General features: G+C 39.9%; 1 protein-coding gene across 6 annotated transcripts in view; it reads right to left on the reverse strand.

Moving 5' to 3' along the window:
- TENM3 (teneurin transmembrane protein 3) overlaps positions 1–19,979 on the reverse strand; it is a 1,525,061-nt gene that overhangs the window by 64,255 nt on the left and 1,440,827 nt on the right. For all 6 annotated transcript variants that reach the window (XM_072950498.1, XM_072950499.1, XM_072950502.1 and 3 more), the window contains one exon: positions 7,806–7,952. In XM_072950498.1, coding sequence (XP_072806599.1) covers positions 7,806–7,952 — 147 coding nt within the window. The remainder of the gene's footprint in view (positions 1–7,805; positions 7,953–19,979) is intronic.

Genomic DNA, 19,979 nt, shown 5'->3' on the forward strand with positions numbered 1-19,979 from the left:
GTCCTTCGAATGCCTCCTCTCAAAGGCAGGTGTTAATTAAAGTGTGGCAAGTGTAAGTAAGCCATAATACTGGAAATGATAAGAGACCGATCACTAAAAATGGACCTACACTGTTGATGCCATAAAAAGAGTAGTAGATTGAACCTTCCAGAGCCTTCTCCAGGAACATCAAAAGGAAACTACACTCAATGGCTCATGTAAGAACTTCGTTTGAAACATATAAGCCAACCCAATAGCGGATACTAGTGTCAGGTGTGATGGCTTGATGACATTATCCTTTAAGGTCATTTTTCAGTGACCAGTTGACACATAAATTTTTATCTGCTTGGTGACTGCATTTCTCTGTACAGACTAATAAAAACATTAGTTTCTGAAGACTTTACTTACCCTTGGGAGAACTGACAAAATAGTTATAAAATCTTCAGACCTAACTATCAGGTCTTGGTGTGACCCTATTATGGCAAACTCAGCTGAAAATATCTAGCTGACTTATATGTTTTATTTATACAACTGTTTTGAAATAACTAATTTAAAAAAAAACCAGACCAGTCATTGTTTTTTTTGCTTTAGGCTACTCTTATTAATAGAACATTAGCTTGTCCATTCACTCCCTGACAGCAAACTGAGACAAAAGAAAACAGACTAGATTGAATCGTAATGCCCAGTCTAGAAGTAGGTCAGCAACAGCACAGTGAGGTAAGAAACGAGCCCAGGGCCCCTGGCTCGGTGTCCGTAAGTCGTTTTGCCCTCCTGAAGAAGAACGTGGTGAACACCCGTGATTTCTCCTAACACCCATTTCCTCTTCTTAAGGCAAGAGCTCTGAATTTTCATTTGGGTATCCAGCTCTCCCCAGGTCTCAGTCTACATGAGTATTTCCCTTCATGTTTGGTTCAGAAATGTACATGGGACCTAACGTATTGAATCAGGGTGAATTTCAGGAACTGTCTAAAAAGAGGTTCCCCCGCCCCTGCATCCCCCCAGGCTTGGAGCTGTAAGGCTGTGAGGCTGGGGTCTGCTGCATGTCTCTTGCCGCTACTACAGCAGAACCCCTCTGGGAGAGGGGCCATCCCAGAAGAAGCAGAGTCAAGAGCTGGAGAGAAAAAAACAACAGGTCATAGTGACATCTTTGGGGATTTTGCACCTGATCTCCTGCATTTTCAGTTCTAGAAGCCAGAGCACTGCCTTCTTCCATAAGCCTGTTTGGGTTGGATTTTCTGTCACTTGAAACTGAAAGAGATGTAGTTTATCCAGAGACATTAACTAAAAATCACACTATTTTCCATATAGTTGGGGAAAAAAAGGCTTGATAAGTAAACACTAGAATTAAATGTATAGTGTTGGATTCTTTTTATGCTAATATTTTAACTTTTTGTCCCCATAACTTTTATGCACATGAAAACATCTGAGTCAGAATTTCTGGTAAGTGGATCTTATTACATAGTTTCTTTATTATAGTCACATTTTCATGTAGCTGTCTATGGTATTTCTAAAAAGATGAGTTGTTAATTACTTGAAATTGCATATTTATTCCTTTGACACAGATTTGAAATCATGTTTTAAGAAAATCCAATGAAACTGAGCTTTGAAATTTCATAAAAATTTATCAAAATATTGCTTTCTTAGCCAAAAGGCCACAAAGATGAAAAATGTCAAAATATTTCTCAATATTTCCAGTGGAAGAAAGATGAAACTATGCTAGAGGCTTATTTTTCATGGGGCTATATTATAATAATGCAATATATTGTATTTCTTCTCCTTCTGTCTCAAAGAAATACAGGCATAGTTTTAAAACCCCAGATTCTTAAAGTAGTAGACTATTGACCTATTGCCCCAACATTATTTCTAGCCTCCAAAAAAAAAACAGTAAAAAACTCTTCCAGCAAAAATTCATGGCTATATGTTGAGACTTCATGAGGAATCTTTAATATGTTTTAAGACATATTTAAGAATTCTTATTCCATGGATTTAGAATGGATATGCATATGCTTGGGGGAGTAATTCAGCACAAACATTGGATGTTCTTGCACGTTTTCCCTTTATATCCATTTTTTAATGTAAGCAGAAACTCCTTAAGAGTAAAAGTACTTCCACGTATGTTTTATCTCCATTAATCTGGTAAATTAAGGGTTAAATGCATCTCACGGCTTGTCCTCCCCTGTAGTGCTCCTACAGTGTCTTCCTTTAGGCAATATATAGCACAGTTGCCAAAGAGGACTGTCCAAATTTAGTCATTCATCTTTGTTAGTTTATAAAAAGCAAACGTACATCTGGCATGTAGTCTGCAGGTCATAAAACTGCATGAGATTGACACCTTCTGAACTAATCAGCTGGAAATGCATTTTTACAAGCCTCTCTGCTAACATCAATCAGAGAAAGAATCTCATTTTCAACAGCCAAGATGCAGGGACACACTGTTGGTTATTTTTCTGCAGAGTTTATCAGTAACTTGCCCAAGCAAGTGATGGATGGTTATGAATCTGGCTCCGTACAACTTAAGGAAAGATTTCTCATTCTTTGTCTGTGCTTAACATAGCTAGGGCTATCCAGTACAAGTAAGTTGATTACCCACTTGCCCAAATGTATGCTGTAGTAAAACTGTCTTTGTGGAATAGCTTCTCAAAATCATCAACATTCCATTTTAGTCTCAGAAATATTAGGTTGCCTGAAATTGATATTAGTACAGAAGCCATAGCTAATAGAATTAATCATAAAAAAATCTAAGGGAAAGCAGAAATGTTCAAAACCCACTGAATAACAACTTCGATGATCAGTTAAGAGACTTTCTTTCTCCAGTCTAGGCTTTGCAGTGTGAGTGGTACTTTGATATAAAGTAGAGAATATGGTTTATGCTTCCTTCCACGTAATCCTCAAATATTTTGCTCGAGTTACGATTTTAAGGCATGTTCTGATCTTTCCTAAAGCTTGCATTGGTTTTTTTTTTTTTTAATTGAAGTATAGTCAATTTAAAATGTTGTATTAATTTCCGGTGTACAGCATAGTGACATATATATATATATTCCTTTTCATATTCTTTTTCATTACAGGCGATTACAAGATATTGAATATAGTTCCCTGTGCTGTACTGGATATTACACAGGCATCGGAAACTTCACTGTCTACACCACCACGTGTCCCATCTTCTCTGAACGTGCGCTGCTTCTGCATTTCCTGTTTCAGTGGATGGTTCCACCATCCACCCACCCAGTCTCTCCAAGTACAAACCTGAATGTTATCCTTGACTCCTCCCTCCCTCTTTCTCTGCACCTTGTCAATGACCAGTTCCCCTTTTTCTCTACCCCAAATATCTCTTGAATCAGTCTATTTCTTTCCACTTCACTGAAACCACCGCTTCAGGCCACCATGGTCATCTCTTGACAAGATCTCAACCAGAGAGCTTGGTTTCCCAGGCTCCAGTCTAGTCCCAGCTATTCCTTCTCGACACTAAAGTCAGAGTAATCTTGGGAGGAATCAAATCGGATTATTTCCCTTCTCTAGTAAAAACACCAGATATCAGAATATAGAGTGGCACTCAAGGGTCTCAGAGCCTTAAAATATATTATCCTGGCAGATGATTTGGGGGAGGAAATTACTATTTGTTTGAAAGACTCTATTAGAGCCTACTGTAGGGAGAGATTCAGGTTACTCCGAACTCTGGCTACCCAGGTTTCAGAGCATAGGACATCCTTCCCATTCTAGGAAAGAGAAGTCCAGCTTGTGCTCTCAGAAGCTTCCTAATCTTAGCAACTTCAGCATCAGAGTGGTTTCTGGGCTATGTGTAAGAAATGACTCGGTCTAGAGGGAGGCTGACTTGTAGGTGAAGATAAAACTGAAGAAGAAATATTTAGAAGCCAAGTTGAGGCCTGCGGTGTGGATCACTTGCTCAGAAAGCCTTTCTAATGAGGACACGATACCTTCTTGCTCCCAAAGTGTCTAGAGGCCCTGTGTGGGGATGTTCACCGTGATTCTCTGGTCCTGTGACCACCAGTTTCTGACTTCCACTATGTGATTTAGAAACCTGCTCTTCCACAGCCTACCTCTGTCCCCAGGATCTGCTCCAGCAGCCTCTGGGGAACCGGGAGCTCAGCCTGGAGAAGTGATGGGAGGCACCTTGTTGATTCCACAGAGAGAGGGGATCTTTGTCAAGACCTTGATGGAGGGTGAAATTTTGCCTTAGTTCTGTAAAGCTAATGAGTCCGTATAGATGACAGCTATTTATTTGAGCCCTAAAGAAACAAGGTCCAACTGAACAGGTTGATTTCTTATGACCATGGAGGTGTTAAGAGAGTGGCTAAGTTCCTCCAGCCTTTTTTTTTATTGGTAGCTATTCCTCCAGTTCCTCATCAGGAATTCCCTCCTAAGGCTGCTTTTCCTGAAGCACGTCAGAGACATAAAGAGGGGTGGGCTCCATGGGCAAAGAGGGACATCTGTTTAGTGAGCTCCAGAGATTGAGGATCATCAGACGTAGACAGCAGAGACGGGGCCAACTGGTTTGGTAGAGGAAGGTATGTTTTGTAGGGGAAGGAAGATGCTTGGTGTAAGAACAAATATTTCACTACTTCCCCATATCTGGCTGTCCTTTCTAAAATTCTTAAATGTATCTTCTTTAGTTCTGGAACTAGTAATCAACTTTCTTTGTGCATGTGTGCGTGCGTGTGTGAGTGTTCTACAAAGCTCTTCAAGTTGTGTTCTACAAAGCTGCTCAGACTAGACTGGCAGTCATTCATATGACGTGCTGAATTTCTTTTGTAAAATATCATCGTGTTAAAATTTTTTTACTTATTTAGGGGGGAGGTAATTAGGTGTTATTTATTTATTTATTTTTAATGGAGGTACTGGGGACTGAACCCATGACCTCATGCATGCTAAGCACGTGCTCTACCACTGAGCTATACCCTCCCTCCCTTAATTTCTGATTAGGGCCAAATCAACCTCTTTATCTTCTCCTCTTTAGCTACTGAAGGTGCTAAGTCAAATTACTTAGCTACTTTCTTGCTAATTCACCGTTCTGACACTAAACTTAGTTTAGACAACGGATCTGTAATAGTACAGTTACCATACGTCACAGAATTTCAAGTATAGTGCTTATTTTAAACATTCTGTTTCACTGTCCTCATATAATGACACTGATGTCCGTAACTGCCAGATTATGTGTCTCGAGTTGGGGTTTGGTGTGGAAAACACTGTCTCTACACACATAGCTCATGCTTAAGCTCAAGGAACCCTCTAGCCTGGGTTACAAGGCACCTGGCTTACAACCTCAGGGCATAATAAAGCTGGCACTGAGATTCCTTCTCAGAAGATCGACAGAACGAGGTTAGGGACAGGAATACAAATGATACAAGCAGAGAATGCACAGGAGGTCCTCTATCAGCTCCGAATGCCCCTTGGAGAGGGACGCCTGGAGACAGCGCAGTTTCACGCTAATGAGAATAAACAAAAGGGGAACGAGGCCAATTCACAGCTGATAAATTTTGAGGAAAGCGAGGCACCTCCTTGGCTGACAACCACACTAACGAGCTGATTAGCCCCTAAATTACTCCGCAGCTGTCTCTGCAGACTTGGCCCTGCAGTTTGCTTCCTTCTGTGAGAGTCTGTAACCCCCTCAACGTCATCTCCATCTCGCAGAAGACAAGTGCGAAATACCTGATCGAAGAGGAAGGAAAGCTGTCCTTCCTCCCTGGGCGACAGAAAACTATGCGGCGAGGGCTTTCTGGGAGAAAGGAATGGGAAAGCGACCACCTGGGCTGTGGGGAGCAGCGATGCTGCAGTTTCTGCGCCACAACATGCACGGTTACGAGGAGTTGGGGCAGTAACGTGTTACCAGGCGAGAAAGCTTCCGGGGCCAAGGACCACCTCCATCTACCAGGAGCGGACAGGAAAGGAGGCTTCAGCTCAGAACTTGGGGCTCAAGTTTCTTTTGTGTGTGTGTGTGTGTGTGTGTTTTATTTTATTTTATTTTATTTTTTTAAACATTTTTTATTGAGCTATAGTCAATTTACAACGTTGTGTGGGGCTCAAGTTTCTTGAGAGTCTAGCTAAAAAGCAAACAGGAGAAATAATGAGCAGTCTGCTGGAGACTAGAGGGGAGAATTGCAGCTCCTCACCAGGAGGAGGAGACACGAACAGTACTTGGTCTGAGAATGACTGTAGGTCCGGGTGTGTGTGCGTGCGCACGTGTGCGCGCGCGTGTGTGTTTTTTGGGGGAACGGGGAGAGCTGAGAGCTAGTTCTGGTCTCCCTGCTTCCCAGTGAACAGCACAAGGCAGGCCTTCTTCTCCTTTGCAGACACTGCATGTTTTACAAGTTGAGGGTCTGGGGCTACCCTGCCTGCAGCAAGTCGACTGCGCCATGTTTCCAACCATATCTGCTCACTTTGTGTCTGTGTGTCACACTTTGATAATTCTCACACAATTTCAAACTTTTTCATTCCAATTATATTTGTGACAGTGATCTCTGATGTTACTACCACAACTTGCTGAAGGCTTGGAGGGTGGTTAACATGCTTTTTTTTGCAATCAATATTTTTACAGTAAGGTATGTACGCTGCTGTTTAGACACAATGCTATCGCACACTTAGCAGATTACAGTGCAGGGTAAATGTAACTTTTACAAACACTGGGAAACCAAAAAATTCGTGTGAGTCGCTTCACCGCAGTGGCCTGGAACCGAACCCACAACATCTCCGAGGTCTGCCTGTCGTTAGGGCCACTCTACTTAGAAACAAAAGGCCATTCAGTCTTCCCTGACCACTTTTTAAGAATTTCACCTCGTCAAGGTGAGCACCTTTGAAAGCAAAAGAAGGAAACTTGGATAATAAGAGCCACTACTTACAACATATTGTGTCCCCGGCAAGATGCTAAGTACTTTACAGACATTCTCTCACTTAACCTTTCGGAAACTCTTTTATTCCTATTTCATACATGAAGCAATCGAAGTTTAAAGAGATCAGACTCTCGTGTGACGTCAAATACGTACCACGAGGTGGACTGAAGATCTGACTGCAAACCTGTACTCTTACCCACCACGAAGGGGACGTTCCCAAAAGGGCAGCGGGATGGGGGCGGGGTGGGGAAATACGTCCTCATCCCCAGAGCAAGTGAGCATAGAGCTCCAGACAGAAACTACATCCTTTCAAAAAACTCAGTCCCTAAGGGGCCCCAACACTGAACAGCTCCAGGGGCAACACCCCTGTCACTGCAGATGGAACCACCAGCTCTCACTCTGTTTTCTGAAACTGACACACAGTAGCATGGAGGATGTGCACAAGGGGGCCAAGAGTTATTTCCTAACTGCGGGCTTACGTGGGGTGGAAAACCACAGTCCTTTTCACAGGGTGCAAGGATTAAAAAGACACCGCAAGTACAGCTTCAACAGGCCTGCTTTCTGTTCCTGCTCTGTTTTTTCCATCCAAACCTTCCAACGGAAGAGCTTGGGAAATACCTGGCATCTATGAGACTGTTACGTTATTAAAACACTGCTTTTAAAGCTCCCAGTTCACAGGGTCCTAAAGACTGCAGTGCGGGGAACCGTCACCTGGAGATTAGGACAAGGAATGGGGAACGATGTACATTATACAACAGCCTGGTGATCCTGCCTTTCCCCTGAACCATAATAATCTTACACTCGTTCCAGGGAGAATGGGGAGCCAAAGCACTCCATCAGGGCTCACACATTTTTCAATCCCTCTAATCTATGGGGATCCGATTTTTTTTTTTTTTTTTTTTGGCAACAGATAACCCCATAGCCACGGGAACTTATAAACCTGGGTTCTGGCGCAGGCTCGCTTTCCCGCTCAACACCTCTTACCTCCCTCGTTGTCCTTGCTGTCGGCGCAGAGGGTCTCCATGGCCACGTCGCAGCCTGCTCCTCTCCAGCCCGGCTGGCAGACACAATGCCAGCCGTTTTGGTCCAGCGTGCACCTCCCATTGCTGTTGCACAGACCGGGACAACCCTCTGTCAAAAGAGACAAAGAGGGAGAGCACCAGCGGTTTTGAGTATCGACGGTTTTTGCGCCTCAGATAAACAGATGAGGGACACTGAGAGGGAACAAGGCCTTTTGAAACAGCACAAAGACTGTAATTGCACATGGATTGAAACAGCAACATTATCTAAGGAATCTAATTCTTATCCAAGTGGCATCTTTGATTGGCCTGACCCTTGAGACACCACTTACCTGTGCAGGACAGAAATATCTGCAACGATCCACTAAATTGCTGCAGGCCAGACAAAATTAACTTAGTTTTTTTTTTTTCCCCCTTCCCTTTAGCAAAGTAACAAGGTTGATTGTAAGGTGTGGAAAAAAAAAAAGGTCTCAACAAGATCATTTCAGAATCTCCAGTATATGGAGATTTTTAATCTGTCGTAAACATTACTGGTCACTGGTTAGGATGTGGCTTCTTAAAAGAGCCTTGTTGCTTTAAAAAATTCCCTCTAAGTTCAAAAGCATGGAAGCGGGTATGCGGATATGGATGATGTTAAAAAGAGCGCATTAATTTTATCTGGCCTCAGAGTTGCCGTATATATTCATGTGAAATTACAGTGCATTAAATAAATGCACAAAGTATAGGCCACTATCAATGACTATACTTTATGCCGAAAGTACATTCCTTTTCACAGAATAAGCAAAGCCCAGGAAATAGTGAAGCAGCTTAGCATCTATTCTAACAAACATCAGGATTCAGGCTGCATACGGATGGGACAGGACCGACAGGATTTCCAACTAAACGTCATCGCTGTGCATATCTGATTACTTAGGACGGACAAAATGAAATACCATAAGGACCACAGTAAAACATCGATAGACCGAACAAAAACACGGTAGTGACGTGCTTCAAGACAGAGAGCGAAGAGTGATATTTTGTGACAATCTCCCTAAAGCTTTTATGCTGTTACCTTTATATCCTATCTTGTCTGCTTTTATGGGCAAGGAGGGAAAATTTGGGAAACAATGAAAATAATTTAATATATCCGAAATCTATAATTGTTTCAGTCTAACATGACATTAAAAAAAAAAAACAAATTTTGCCACTTTCTACTGATGATAACTGGCATGCAGCCAACATGATCTGTTTATGAGGATGACACTTGGGTAGATTCTGGTGCTTCTGGCTATGACTGTGGTATGACACTGACAGAAACGAGGTTATCAATGCTCGAAAACTGCGAGAATAATTGGCTATTGATCAGATCTCTTTGGGAAGGATTATTTATAATTCGGTATAAAATATATGTTAGGAAAAATACTTGCTCGAGCAGCTGGGGCTTGTTACAGTTTCCTGTAATTTGAATGCTCCTCTTGTTTTAGTGACAAAATTTAAGGGAACGATCTGTTTAAAGATGTTTATTTTAGGTTGGTATTAAGAGAATTATTCACACGTTGGCTTCCCCTCCTCCACTGTGGAACTTGAAATGAAATATCTCAAAGAGATTCTCTGTCTCTTAAGATTAGAGTTAACAGAGGGAAGACCACGGTGACAGGTCCCTCGCGGCCAGGGGTAATGAAATGATGCTTTCGGACGTCATTAAGTCAGGATGAGATTAATTCTGCTGCTGCTTTTCTTTTCTTTCCGACAATTACCATCTGTATTTATGGACTATCCCATACATAAAAGGTGAATTTTCCTTATGGATGTTTTTGTTTTGTTTTTTAATGAAAAAGAAAGATTTAACTGCCCCCTTGACAAAGAGGTGCAGCCGCTGAATGCGTGCCCACAAGAGTTACACGAAAGCCTGGATATTGCCATGAATATTTTCATGTTCTAATGAAAAGCACAAACAAGGAATAAAAAATAGGTACTCTGAGGAAAAAGGGACAGGGAGGTTTCTGAAAATATGTTTTTCACTTATTTCTGTGATAACTGAAGACACAGAATCTGCTGTTTTCTGTTGAGTGCTGTTATCAATTCTGTTTTCTAGAATGCACAGTAGTTTTTATTTTTTCTCAGAAAATAACAAACATAGATTATGATAGCACATGTATTTTGAAACATTTAGAAAAAGCCAAAGAAGTTTCCATATGAGGATCAATGAGATTTCTCTCAACATATGTTAAGAATCTTCTTTAGATTGACAATTTCTTATTCTGTGATAAAAGAGTAAGCATTTGTGAGCTTTTAATTCAGAATTTGAAGCTTATGAGCTGAATTGCCAACAATGAAGATCTTAAAGCAAAAAAAAGTAAAACACAAAAAAGCCTGTAAACAAAAAACAGCAAATGTACCGTTATCTTCAGTTTTTGGTTGCAGTGAAAACTAATGAATGCTTTTACATAGGAATGAAATCTGTGATAACCCAAAATTATAAAAATGAGACACAGACATTTAAGTCTCAATACTTTAAATCCAAAGGATTTCACATAATGTAAGCCTGCTTTATAATTTACAAAAATATGCATGAAAAACAGTCGATTTTCATACCTAGTGCAATCTAGTACACGGTTATATAGAGATATATATGTAGACACATCAACAAAGAGCAAGAATACAGTACCTTTAACTATCTTATCCAAATAGTGAGCTTGAGAAATTAAAAAGGAAAAAAGAACAGACAGACATTTCAGAAGTGTCACATGGGACAAGGAAATTTTCAGAATTTACATGCAAATTGAGTAGCTGCAGCTGACACGAGACTCACATCACACGACAGAGATGCACTTCATATCTTCTAAAAGTGCAACACATTCACGCTTTAGCAAACACAGTCACGATTCCAGGAAATACTTAGCATTGTCAGGAAAAGTATGCAGGTAAACTAACCCTTTTTATTTTATTTTTTGCAGATTATTTAGAACGTACCCACCCTGATCCTTCTTAAGAGTATACTTTCGTAGCTAAGTAGAACAAAGGGAATCAATTCTTTATTATTAAATAATTTTGGAAATTTACGAACATGAGATCTACAGATAAACCTACTTTTTTTTCTGGGGTGGGGGTGGTGAGAAGATAATTCCATTTTTAAAGTTTGTCTTTAACAAACTAGTTTCATTAGGGTTATGTGGTGGAAGGGCATAACAGATACACAGATGCCCTGGAGGGGCCATTTATGTCTATTCTGATGCCCTCTGTCTTCAATCTAAGAGATAAACCTACCGAAATTCTACTTATTTGCCTTCTCTTGAGTTACTTGCATATTTACAAACAATTAAATGTTGATGGTTTAATAAATAAGCAAAAAAACAAAAAACCCTGAGGATCTTTGAGCACATTTAATGTAGTAGTATGAAAAAGGCTGGTGTAAGTTCTGCAGAAGACGATTACCTGGTAGTGCCTCACTACATATCAGATGGACAATGATGGATCACACATGGAGTCCATTAGGAAATACGGAACGTCCTAAGATCCTGTTTCTTTTCAGGAGTCATACAGGAACAGGCTCCGGTTCTCACAAGAGCTTTGCAGGAACAGTCAGGATTGAGACGGAAGTCTCTCACTGTCCCTGTCTGTTCACTCTTTCGGGAGGTTACAGTTAGCCTACACCTTCCCTCTTGCGCAGAAACATAAATACACACTCCCTTCGCTCAATGGAGAGACCTAATATATTCTTAATAAGCCTCAAATCTTCTTGCTTTGTCAAAATTCATACATCTTCAATGACCTAAAATTGCTTTTCAAAGATGCTCCTGTTGATTATTTCTCATTACTGACATATGCAAGTAGCGGCAGAACTCTGAGCAGAATGATTTAAACCATGACTTTCAGTTGAGCTCGTCAAGTCTGAGAGTTAAGTCACGTGCGTAAACAAAACCATAAATGGTTCTGACACATCTGTACCGTGAACATAAAAGGATTCTTCACTTTGCCGCAAGATTCCATTAGAGGCTCCTGAATTGCGTTTAACAAGAAGCATGGTGATAGCTAATTGACAATATATTGCAGAGGAAATTAAGGCGAAGAAGAAACAGTGTCAGACACTACTCTGAAATTATGATTGCATAAAAAATAATCCTGTTTTCAAATGTTAAAATGAAAATGTATTATTGTATAACCTCATTCATATAATTTAATAATTCCTTCCAAACATTATATAGTCCAGCAGAGTCTCATAATAGCTCAAATGATACTGATGATAAACAAAGGGCCATTAAACATTCTGGAGTTTCTGGGTCAGACAGGGCAGTATTTCTTAGGGACTTCATAGTTTATAAAAATTAATTACAGTGATCAGAGCTGAAGAATCATATTTTGGCTTCTACACCCGGTCCACTTCAGTTAACACAAGCAAAATGAAGAATGTAATCAGTGCTGATTTAGATCAGTAGTTTTAAAGAAGGAATAAGTTAGAATCCAGCCAATTCCATTATTTTAGCAAACAGAATCCGTTATGCAAAACAGTGGACTGGTTATAAGGTAAAGGCTGGTTTGTCATGGGGTCAAGAGAGCATCCAAAGTGGAGCTGAAATTAGAAAACACATTAAAGTATATAGCAGGTCAAATTTTATAGAACATTTTATTTAAATATTTAAATAAAAATATTTAAAACCAACTGTAAGAAAAAGATCTGTGCTGAGAAAGATACCAAGATTTGTCATTTGCATTTTATACCACAGGGAATAATTGTGAGGCTGACAGCTTGAAGAGGGAAGGCGGAAAAACACCACACCTACTTTTTGGCCTCGAACAGTAAAATTTCCAACTATACCACAAAATCCTGTTTCTAAATGATGAAGTTAAAAGATGCCAATATATGAAGTTCAAATAATTATTAAAAAATAATAATTGCAACAATGGAAACATCATTATGTAAACCACTACAGGAATTAATCAGACAAATGCTGGCATGTTTGTAAGAAGCCATTAGGAACAATAATCGTAAAAAATAATAGAGTATATTTAAAAATTAATACACCTACAATTGCTGAAATGCACATTAAGTTGCAAAAAAATTACTTTGGAAACGAACAAGAAGGTTCTGACACTAAAGGAAAGTCATTCCTCCTAGATATACTAAGAAGTTTTAAGTTTGTTTTATAGAAGAAAATTCTTATAAATATGAGTGCTGGACATGTAAAATGGAGCCCTTTAAAAAGCTATAGCCCAGTAAAATGTGTTCATAAAACAGTTTCCATGGAGGTTCAATTATTTATCTTTTAAGGAGACCCACGCGGGACCAAGGGGTGGGTATTACTGTATATCCTGTAAGACAGTGGTGCTTAAATCTTTTCAGGATCTCAGATCCTGAGAAAAGTGGTGAGACTTATGGAATCTATCCCCCTCAACCTCGGAAAAAATGCACACATGCCCACAAACACAAAATGCTGCTTATGATTCCAGCTTTCCATTCTGGTTCCATAATTTGCAGATTATGAACACCTGGCGGATGTATTAACGATTCCCAAATTTCTAGCTCTAAGTGCTGTATATGGTTCTCTCATTTAATCTTCACCACAACACTATGATGTAAATACAGTTGATACAGTACGGATGAAGAAAGGAGGAGAGAGGCAATTTGTGCAAGGGCATTGGTTACCAGTCTAGGCTGTCTGGCTCTAAAGCTTGCTCTTACCCACTAGGTCATAATGCCTCTTCTCGGACATTAAGAAACAAATTTTTTTTTTCAGTAGAAGAAATGGATGAAAGAAGCTCATTAGTACTGTGCAATCATTCCTGACCTAACAGGAATTTAAGCTGGTACTTGTTTCCAAAAAGCCATAGAGTAGTGCGACCATCTTTTCAGTACCTTCTACAAGGCATCCCAGCAGAAGTGCCAGGTGGATCTGCCTTAAATGGCAGAATGCAGGTGAATGTCTTTAAATGCCAGGGCTCGTCTTGGCCTTAAATGTCTCTCTTTCAAAATACAATCAGATATACAGTCACTTCTGGAACATAACCAATGGAACAACTGCTCGGGTTTCAACGCATGTGTTGGAATTCCTTGGTCTACGTGCTGGTTCAGGCAGGCAGAGGCTCAGTGAAATCTGAGATGTGGAAAAAAGGTCTGGATCATCAAAAGCATTTTTATTATACGATTTAGCTCCTAAACGTCCAGGCTCACCAAAGCAAACGACTAGGACTGTATCCCTCTCACACACTCCCCTCTGGGTGCTTCTTTTTAAAAAGAATTCTTTCTCTTTTCAAGGCACCCCTGACATTTGGGGAAGATGGGTGGAGGTGAACACAGAATTTGCTCTTGTCTGTACCCCTGAGTAAAGGACCTGGATTCTAAGGCCCCCTCGGAAGGAGCTCGCTCATATGTAGTCTTCTCGTATCTTTTTTCATTCCCAACATGTAGAGCAGGGAGGAACAGCGTCTTTTTGGAAATTCTACCTACAGGCTGTTGCCTCATCTGCTTATCTGTCAAAATTATGGGCAGCCCTCCACTCTCCGTTGCCTCCAGTTAACTGATTCTTCCTGTCCTCCCCCAAGTATTTCTCAGGGAGGAAGTCTAGGAGTATAAACACCAGGGTCAAGGTCAAAGGAGACGAGAAGAATCCAGAACTAGCTGTGATTCACTTCAGTTAAGAGATTCCATGAAAACACAAGGCTTTATACGACTTAATGTGCAAATCTTCCCCATCAGAGATGCAAACTCCATGGCCGTGCTGATCACTGTATTCCCATTTCCTGGCTCATAACGGGCTCCTAACACCTGCTGAACAGACTGATAACGTGTGCTTATGAGGGTGTTCCTACCATGTCCTACGTGTGTTTGCAGCTTTTGAAGAAATCCTATGAATAACTCTGAGACTGCCCTTGGAGAAAGAAGCACATGTGAGCAACACCTCATTTACAGCATCCTTCCCCTCTCCTGCATCCATCTGTTCCTCTCCCCTTGCCCTATCCATCTATCCTAATCACACACAGTGGTGCCAACAGTAGCTGCAGTTTACTCACCGCTCCTACGCGCTGAAAACGACGCTAAGTATTTTACATGAATGGGCTGATTTCGTTTTCACCGCCCTACGAGGTAGTAGGCGGTTTTATTATCTTCCCTATTTCACAAATGAAGAAGCCGAGGCACAGGAAATTAAGTGACTTCTTCAAGGTCACAATGCTTGCAAGTGTCCAACACTGCAACCACGTGCTCTGAGACCACAGTCCACACACTTAACAAAGAAGCTATATACACAACTCAAAGAAACAGAACTGTGCACCCGGGCAAGGCAGACTAGAAGCAGCACCTGTTTTTGGTTTGGACCAAGGTGAAGTTACCTGGATGAAAAAATAAGACAAAAAAAAGTGGCAATCCTTAATTTCACATTACAATTAAAGGGGGAAACTGGGAAGTAAGCTTAAAACCCAAATAACCTGAAATATTAATCTGTCAACACAGCCTCAAAAAAGGAGGCTAGCTTATGTAGACTGAAGAAAGCTTTATGATGAGAACTGCTGTAACTGGCTCTGAAAAACCCAAAGTTTGGAAGACCAACTGGCGGGATACTAAAGCTGAGGGATAAAGCCAAGAAAAATTAAAACAAGTGAGTCTGAAAAAATCAAAGAACAGCAGCAGTTCAGTTGATGTCTGCGGTGTGAGAAACACCTGCTGAGTCATAGTTCCAAAGAAGGCTGCTCATGTGAAAAAGAGGTCAATATATGCGCCCATTGGGGGAGGAGAACTGGAGTACATGGAGGTCTTTGTGGACCAAGATTAATTCCAAATTGGCTTTCCTTTGACTGTCAAATTGGTTATTCAAAACACAGAGAAGAAACAAAGGCAAACCAAGTTGGTTGTATCGAAATTAGGCAGCTCACAAGGGAAAATATAGATAGTGTGACTGTACGTATGTAGTTGCTGATGGTGTATTACAACCTATTCACACTGATTCTGCTGTCCACGCTGTGCTTGGCTGGAGCATATTGAACAGAGTATCTTCACTGGGCTATTGAATTCACTCCTGGGTACAGCCTAGACACAGGCAAACAACACAGAATCCAGAATGCTGGAACTATTTCTCAGTTTAATTACAACAATAAAGTCTTAGAGGCCCATCTTCGAAAGAGGATAATTCAATCAGATGAGCACATAATGAAACACATATTCTTCACTATGGCGAACCCTGCCAAGTCCTTGGAGTCGAGGACAAATTTTTATTTAGCATTGTGTGTTCCATAATGGTTTATAACACAGACTTAAAAAATGATTCGCATTAGTCTCTCATTAAATTTGTAAGTAGGTATCATTCTTAAGATTATTCATGTACCAGTTCCTGCAGGATGACAGGAAAGCTATAGTCTGCAAATAAGTACATATTAAATCCATTTATTCCAATCAGCAACTGTTTAAATCAGCGTACAAACTATATACCCATTGATTTGATGTTCCTTAATTGGTACACACTGCACTGTTCTATTACTGATTACCCTGTCATAAAAGATTATGACACTGACATTAAATTAAACACTGTAAAACAATTTACTCAGGCCCCTTAAAATTATGCCCTTCCTCGCCATAGAATTTTCATTCTAAGATTGGGATAAAACATTGCAAATATTTTATCCTGTTTAGGAGAGTTGATTATTTCGAATTTTAACAACTAGCAAAGTGAGTTTTAACAACTACATTGTGTGTGTGCTTGAAAGAGCTTTTGCTCCCCTAAAACTAGTAGTCTATTTTCAAAAACCTGCTTCAAATAAATTGTTTTTGAAAGTTGGTGTATTCCATTCTTTTTATAAATTGGAAATTTAGTGAAAAAAATTATCTATACAATACATTGCTTCTTGCATGTACCTACCCAAGTAAAACACCGTACTTCAGTGTGGAACACTGTTTACACCAAGACATTCCAAAAGAGTGAAGTAATTTTTTTTCCTGATTTAAGTCCGCCCAGAAAAAAAATCTAGACTCTAGGGAAAAGGTACATTTGAGACAAACGAAGTTTTATCAAGTTAGCACTGCTGAAAAGTGCCGTGATTAGCTGCAGAACTTTGTACCATCAACTGGGAGAATAATATTTGGTATTTTCCTTCCGTTTAGAATTTCATGCCTTCCTGGAGACTACGTCTACATAATGGCGTAACACTGGAGCAGTCAGAAGGCAGACAGCTCGCTCACCGATGCTGGCACGCGCACGGTCCACGGAAGAGACGACTATTGCTCGGCGTGTGGTACCCGCGTCCTGTGGGAGCCTTTGCACATGGTGTGACTTCATCTACTGGACCACGTACATAACATGCAGTAACATATGTCTCCTTTAGATTTTCACTCCCTGTTGGAGTTCAGTGAATGACATAAGCAAAGCCACATTTTCTCACGATTTCCTAACTTTAAATAAATCAGGTATATATATCTTAGTACTCTGATTTCGGAAACTAAACTATCCAGAGACAGCTCCTCACATTACTAGATAAAAATCAGAACGCAAGTATATTTTACGCTAAGTAAATTTTTGGCTCCTTCACATTCTGATACAATGAATTTGGTTATAACAATTATCAAAGTGGCATCTGTGTAGTGCTGATATGTCTTGTGGCAGGAAACCATAAAAACGATCTACTGTTGGTCAGTATCAATGAATACAATTTCTTGTCTCGTATCATTACTTTTATCTATTCATAAAATTTACTATTTAAGAAAATTTACAGAATAAGGCTTGTCAATAAGTAAGATATACTGGGTCTTTTTTTTGTCATTTTTTTTTACTATATCAAGAAAAATAATAAAGTATACACTAATATATAATAAACCATCTATTTAATTTACTGAAGATAAACTGTAACTTATTTTGGGGGAGAACCGTAGATAAATGGCTCTTTTCAAAGGTGATTTACAGACAGAGTATTTTTCTTTATTTGTGGGCAAGGGAGAGTAGACACAGATGTTTACCACTTGTATTTTGGGTATTAAACTTTTCTGAGCCTTTTTTCATGAGCTGACACTGGTTATGCAAGTCATCACTTTCTACGAGGTTTTTCGGTAGTCAACATCTGTATGTAGTCTCCAGCCTACTAATTTCAGCTGCCAAAATACAAAACAAAACAAACAAAAAAAACCTGGAAATAAATTTAAATTTTAAAAGGAAGTGTGTAGAGTTTTCAATAAATAGTTTACAACTTTCTTAAATCCTCTACAGTATAAATTGATTTCCCTGGAACTGTTTTTTGTTGTTGGCAAACTCTGGATCCTGCTATCGGCTATAATTTAAACTTTCCTGAATAAAATAAGCGGCCTTTTATTACTGATACATCACTGACATCGTTCTTCCTGCATCCGTTTCTACGATAATTCAGTCTTACCAATTATATGTGACAGGTACCTAGATATTATCTTCATCACAGAAAAAAATTAATTTTCACCTATTCCACTATACACATACTTACATGTAAAAACGGTGAAACAGTTACCTAGGAGGCAGCATAGTCTAGTGCTTAAACAGATGCCTTGGCATGGTTCATGTGGAATCTGGGTTCTGGTTCTGTCACCTATTAGCTGCACATCCACAGGAAAGTTACAGAACCTCCCTGAGCCTGGGTTCCCTCAATGGAGATTTTAACAGCTTCTACTTGAAAGGCTGTTGTGAGAATTAAGTAACAATGTATGCAGAGAACTCTGCATTAGCACACGTAAACACTCAATATATAATAGGTATTATTAATCTTTTTAATAAAGAGATCTTAAAAAGGACAAACTGATGAAGTAACTGGTAACTTTTAAGAGCGTATGAAAAGAGAGAGAAATTTGACTTAAAAAATTTTTCTTTTTAAATGGAACTTCTGGGGATTGAACCTAGGACCTTGCTGTGCATGCTACGCATGCGCTCTGCCACCGAGCTACACCCACCCTCCAAGGAAATCTGACTTTAAGCAAAGCCACGAGGTCCTCTCTGCCCAAGTAATGCTAGGATAGGCCTCCTCATGCTCCACCTTGTCAAGATGCACTCCTTTTAATGGGACCATTCTTTATATGAACAGGCTAGTTTCCAAAGGGGGGACGACTAGACTTTTGTGTCAGGATGTTTTCTTATTCTTTGTCTCACGTAAACCCCTTGTTGGTAGAGACGCACTATCACTCACTGAAATGTGATTCAGCTTTTTGGAATAAAGAACACATCACAACTTGTCCTTACATGACTTGTGTTCCCTCATTCGTGATTTCATTGGAGCCACATCAATTAATATTTTCTAAAGGAGTATAAATATCTGTAGAATCTGCTCAAAAATTCAGAAATACAAGTCACTTTTCCAGTAACTACTTGGGAATGGAGACACTTAAATATCTAATTTCACAAGCATATTCCCATCCTTATATTGCAATTTTACTGAAAATTTTTTCTTTCTGTTTTTCATTATGAAATGTACTCAAACAGACTTGACAGAACATTTATTGCTAATTTTTGCAGCAGAATGTGAGTTTGGGTGTCACTATTCCTAAAAACAGGAGGAAAGCCACCCTCGCTTGGCAGAGGACAGCTTTCCCAGTAGCTTGTGGTGGTTACGGTGGACGACAGGCTGGAACGGGCAGCCGTTACGGCCCATCTGGCTTTCACTACGAGGCTGGTACCTACACTGGTCACAGAATGATGCTTTGGGGGCGGGAGAGAGTTAAGGCATGTGCCATAACCCCATAGATGGTTTTCTCTTTGCTTTTTACGGCAGCTATATGGTGATTTTTCTCCTTGCATGCACTCATGTACTTGGAGTGGGTTATTCACACGCATAATAATCACTGCTGGGGACGCATCTTAAAAGCCAAGAGTTGAAGTGTATGTGAGAAGCATTATTTTACACTTCACTGTTCACGTGGGGACTAATTAATGAATACCTAACGCCATTAATTCACAATTAGATCACTTATGTTTAACCACATGCTTTCTGTGCATACATATATAAATATTAATTTTGGACAGAATGATGATCATTCTGCACCGTAACAATTAAACAGCTGTAACCTGTCTTGTGTGTTAAGTGATGGAGCTGCAGGCAGGCTCCATAGCAGATGGTCTCACCCACCCATGCTTAATGCTAAAGACTTTTTAAAAAAAGAGGTGTTGACAAATCAGAACAAGGAGGCATAGTTTTGATGCAAATCGGCCAATTTGCAATGGAGATT

Source organism: Vicugna pacos, chromosome 26, assembly GCF_048564905.1.
Source record: "Vicugna pacos chromosome 26, VicPac4, whole genome shotgun sequence".
Classification (NCBI taxonomy): domain Eukaryota; kingdom Metazoa; phylum Chordata; class Mammalia; order Artiodactyla; family Camelidae; genus Vicugna; species Vicugna pacos.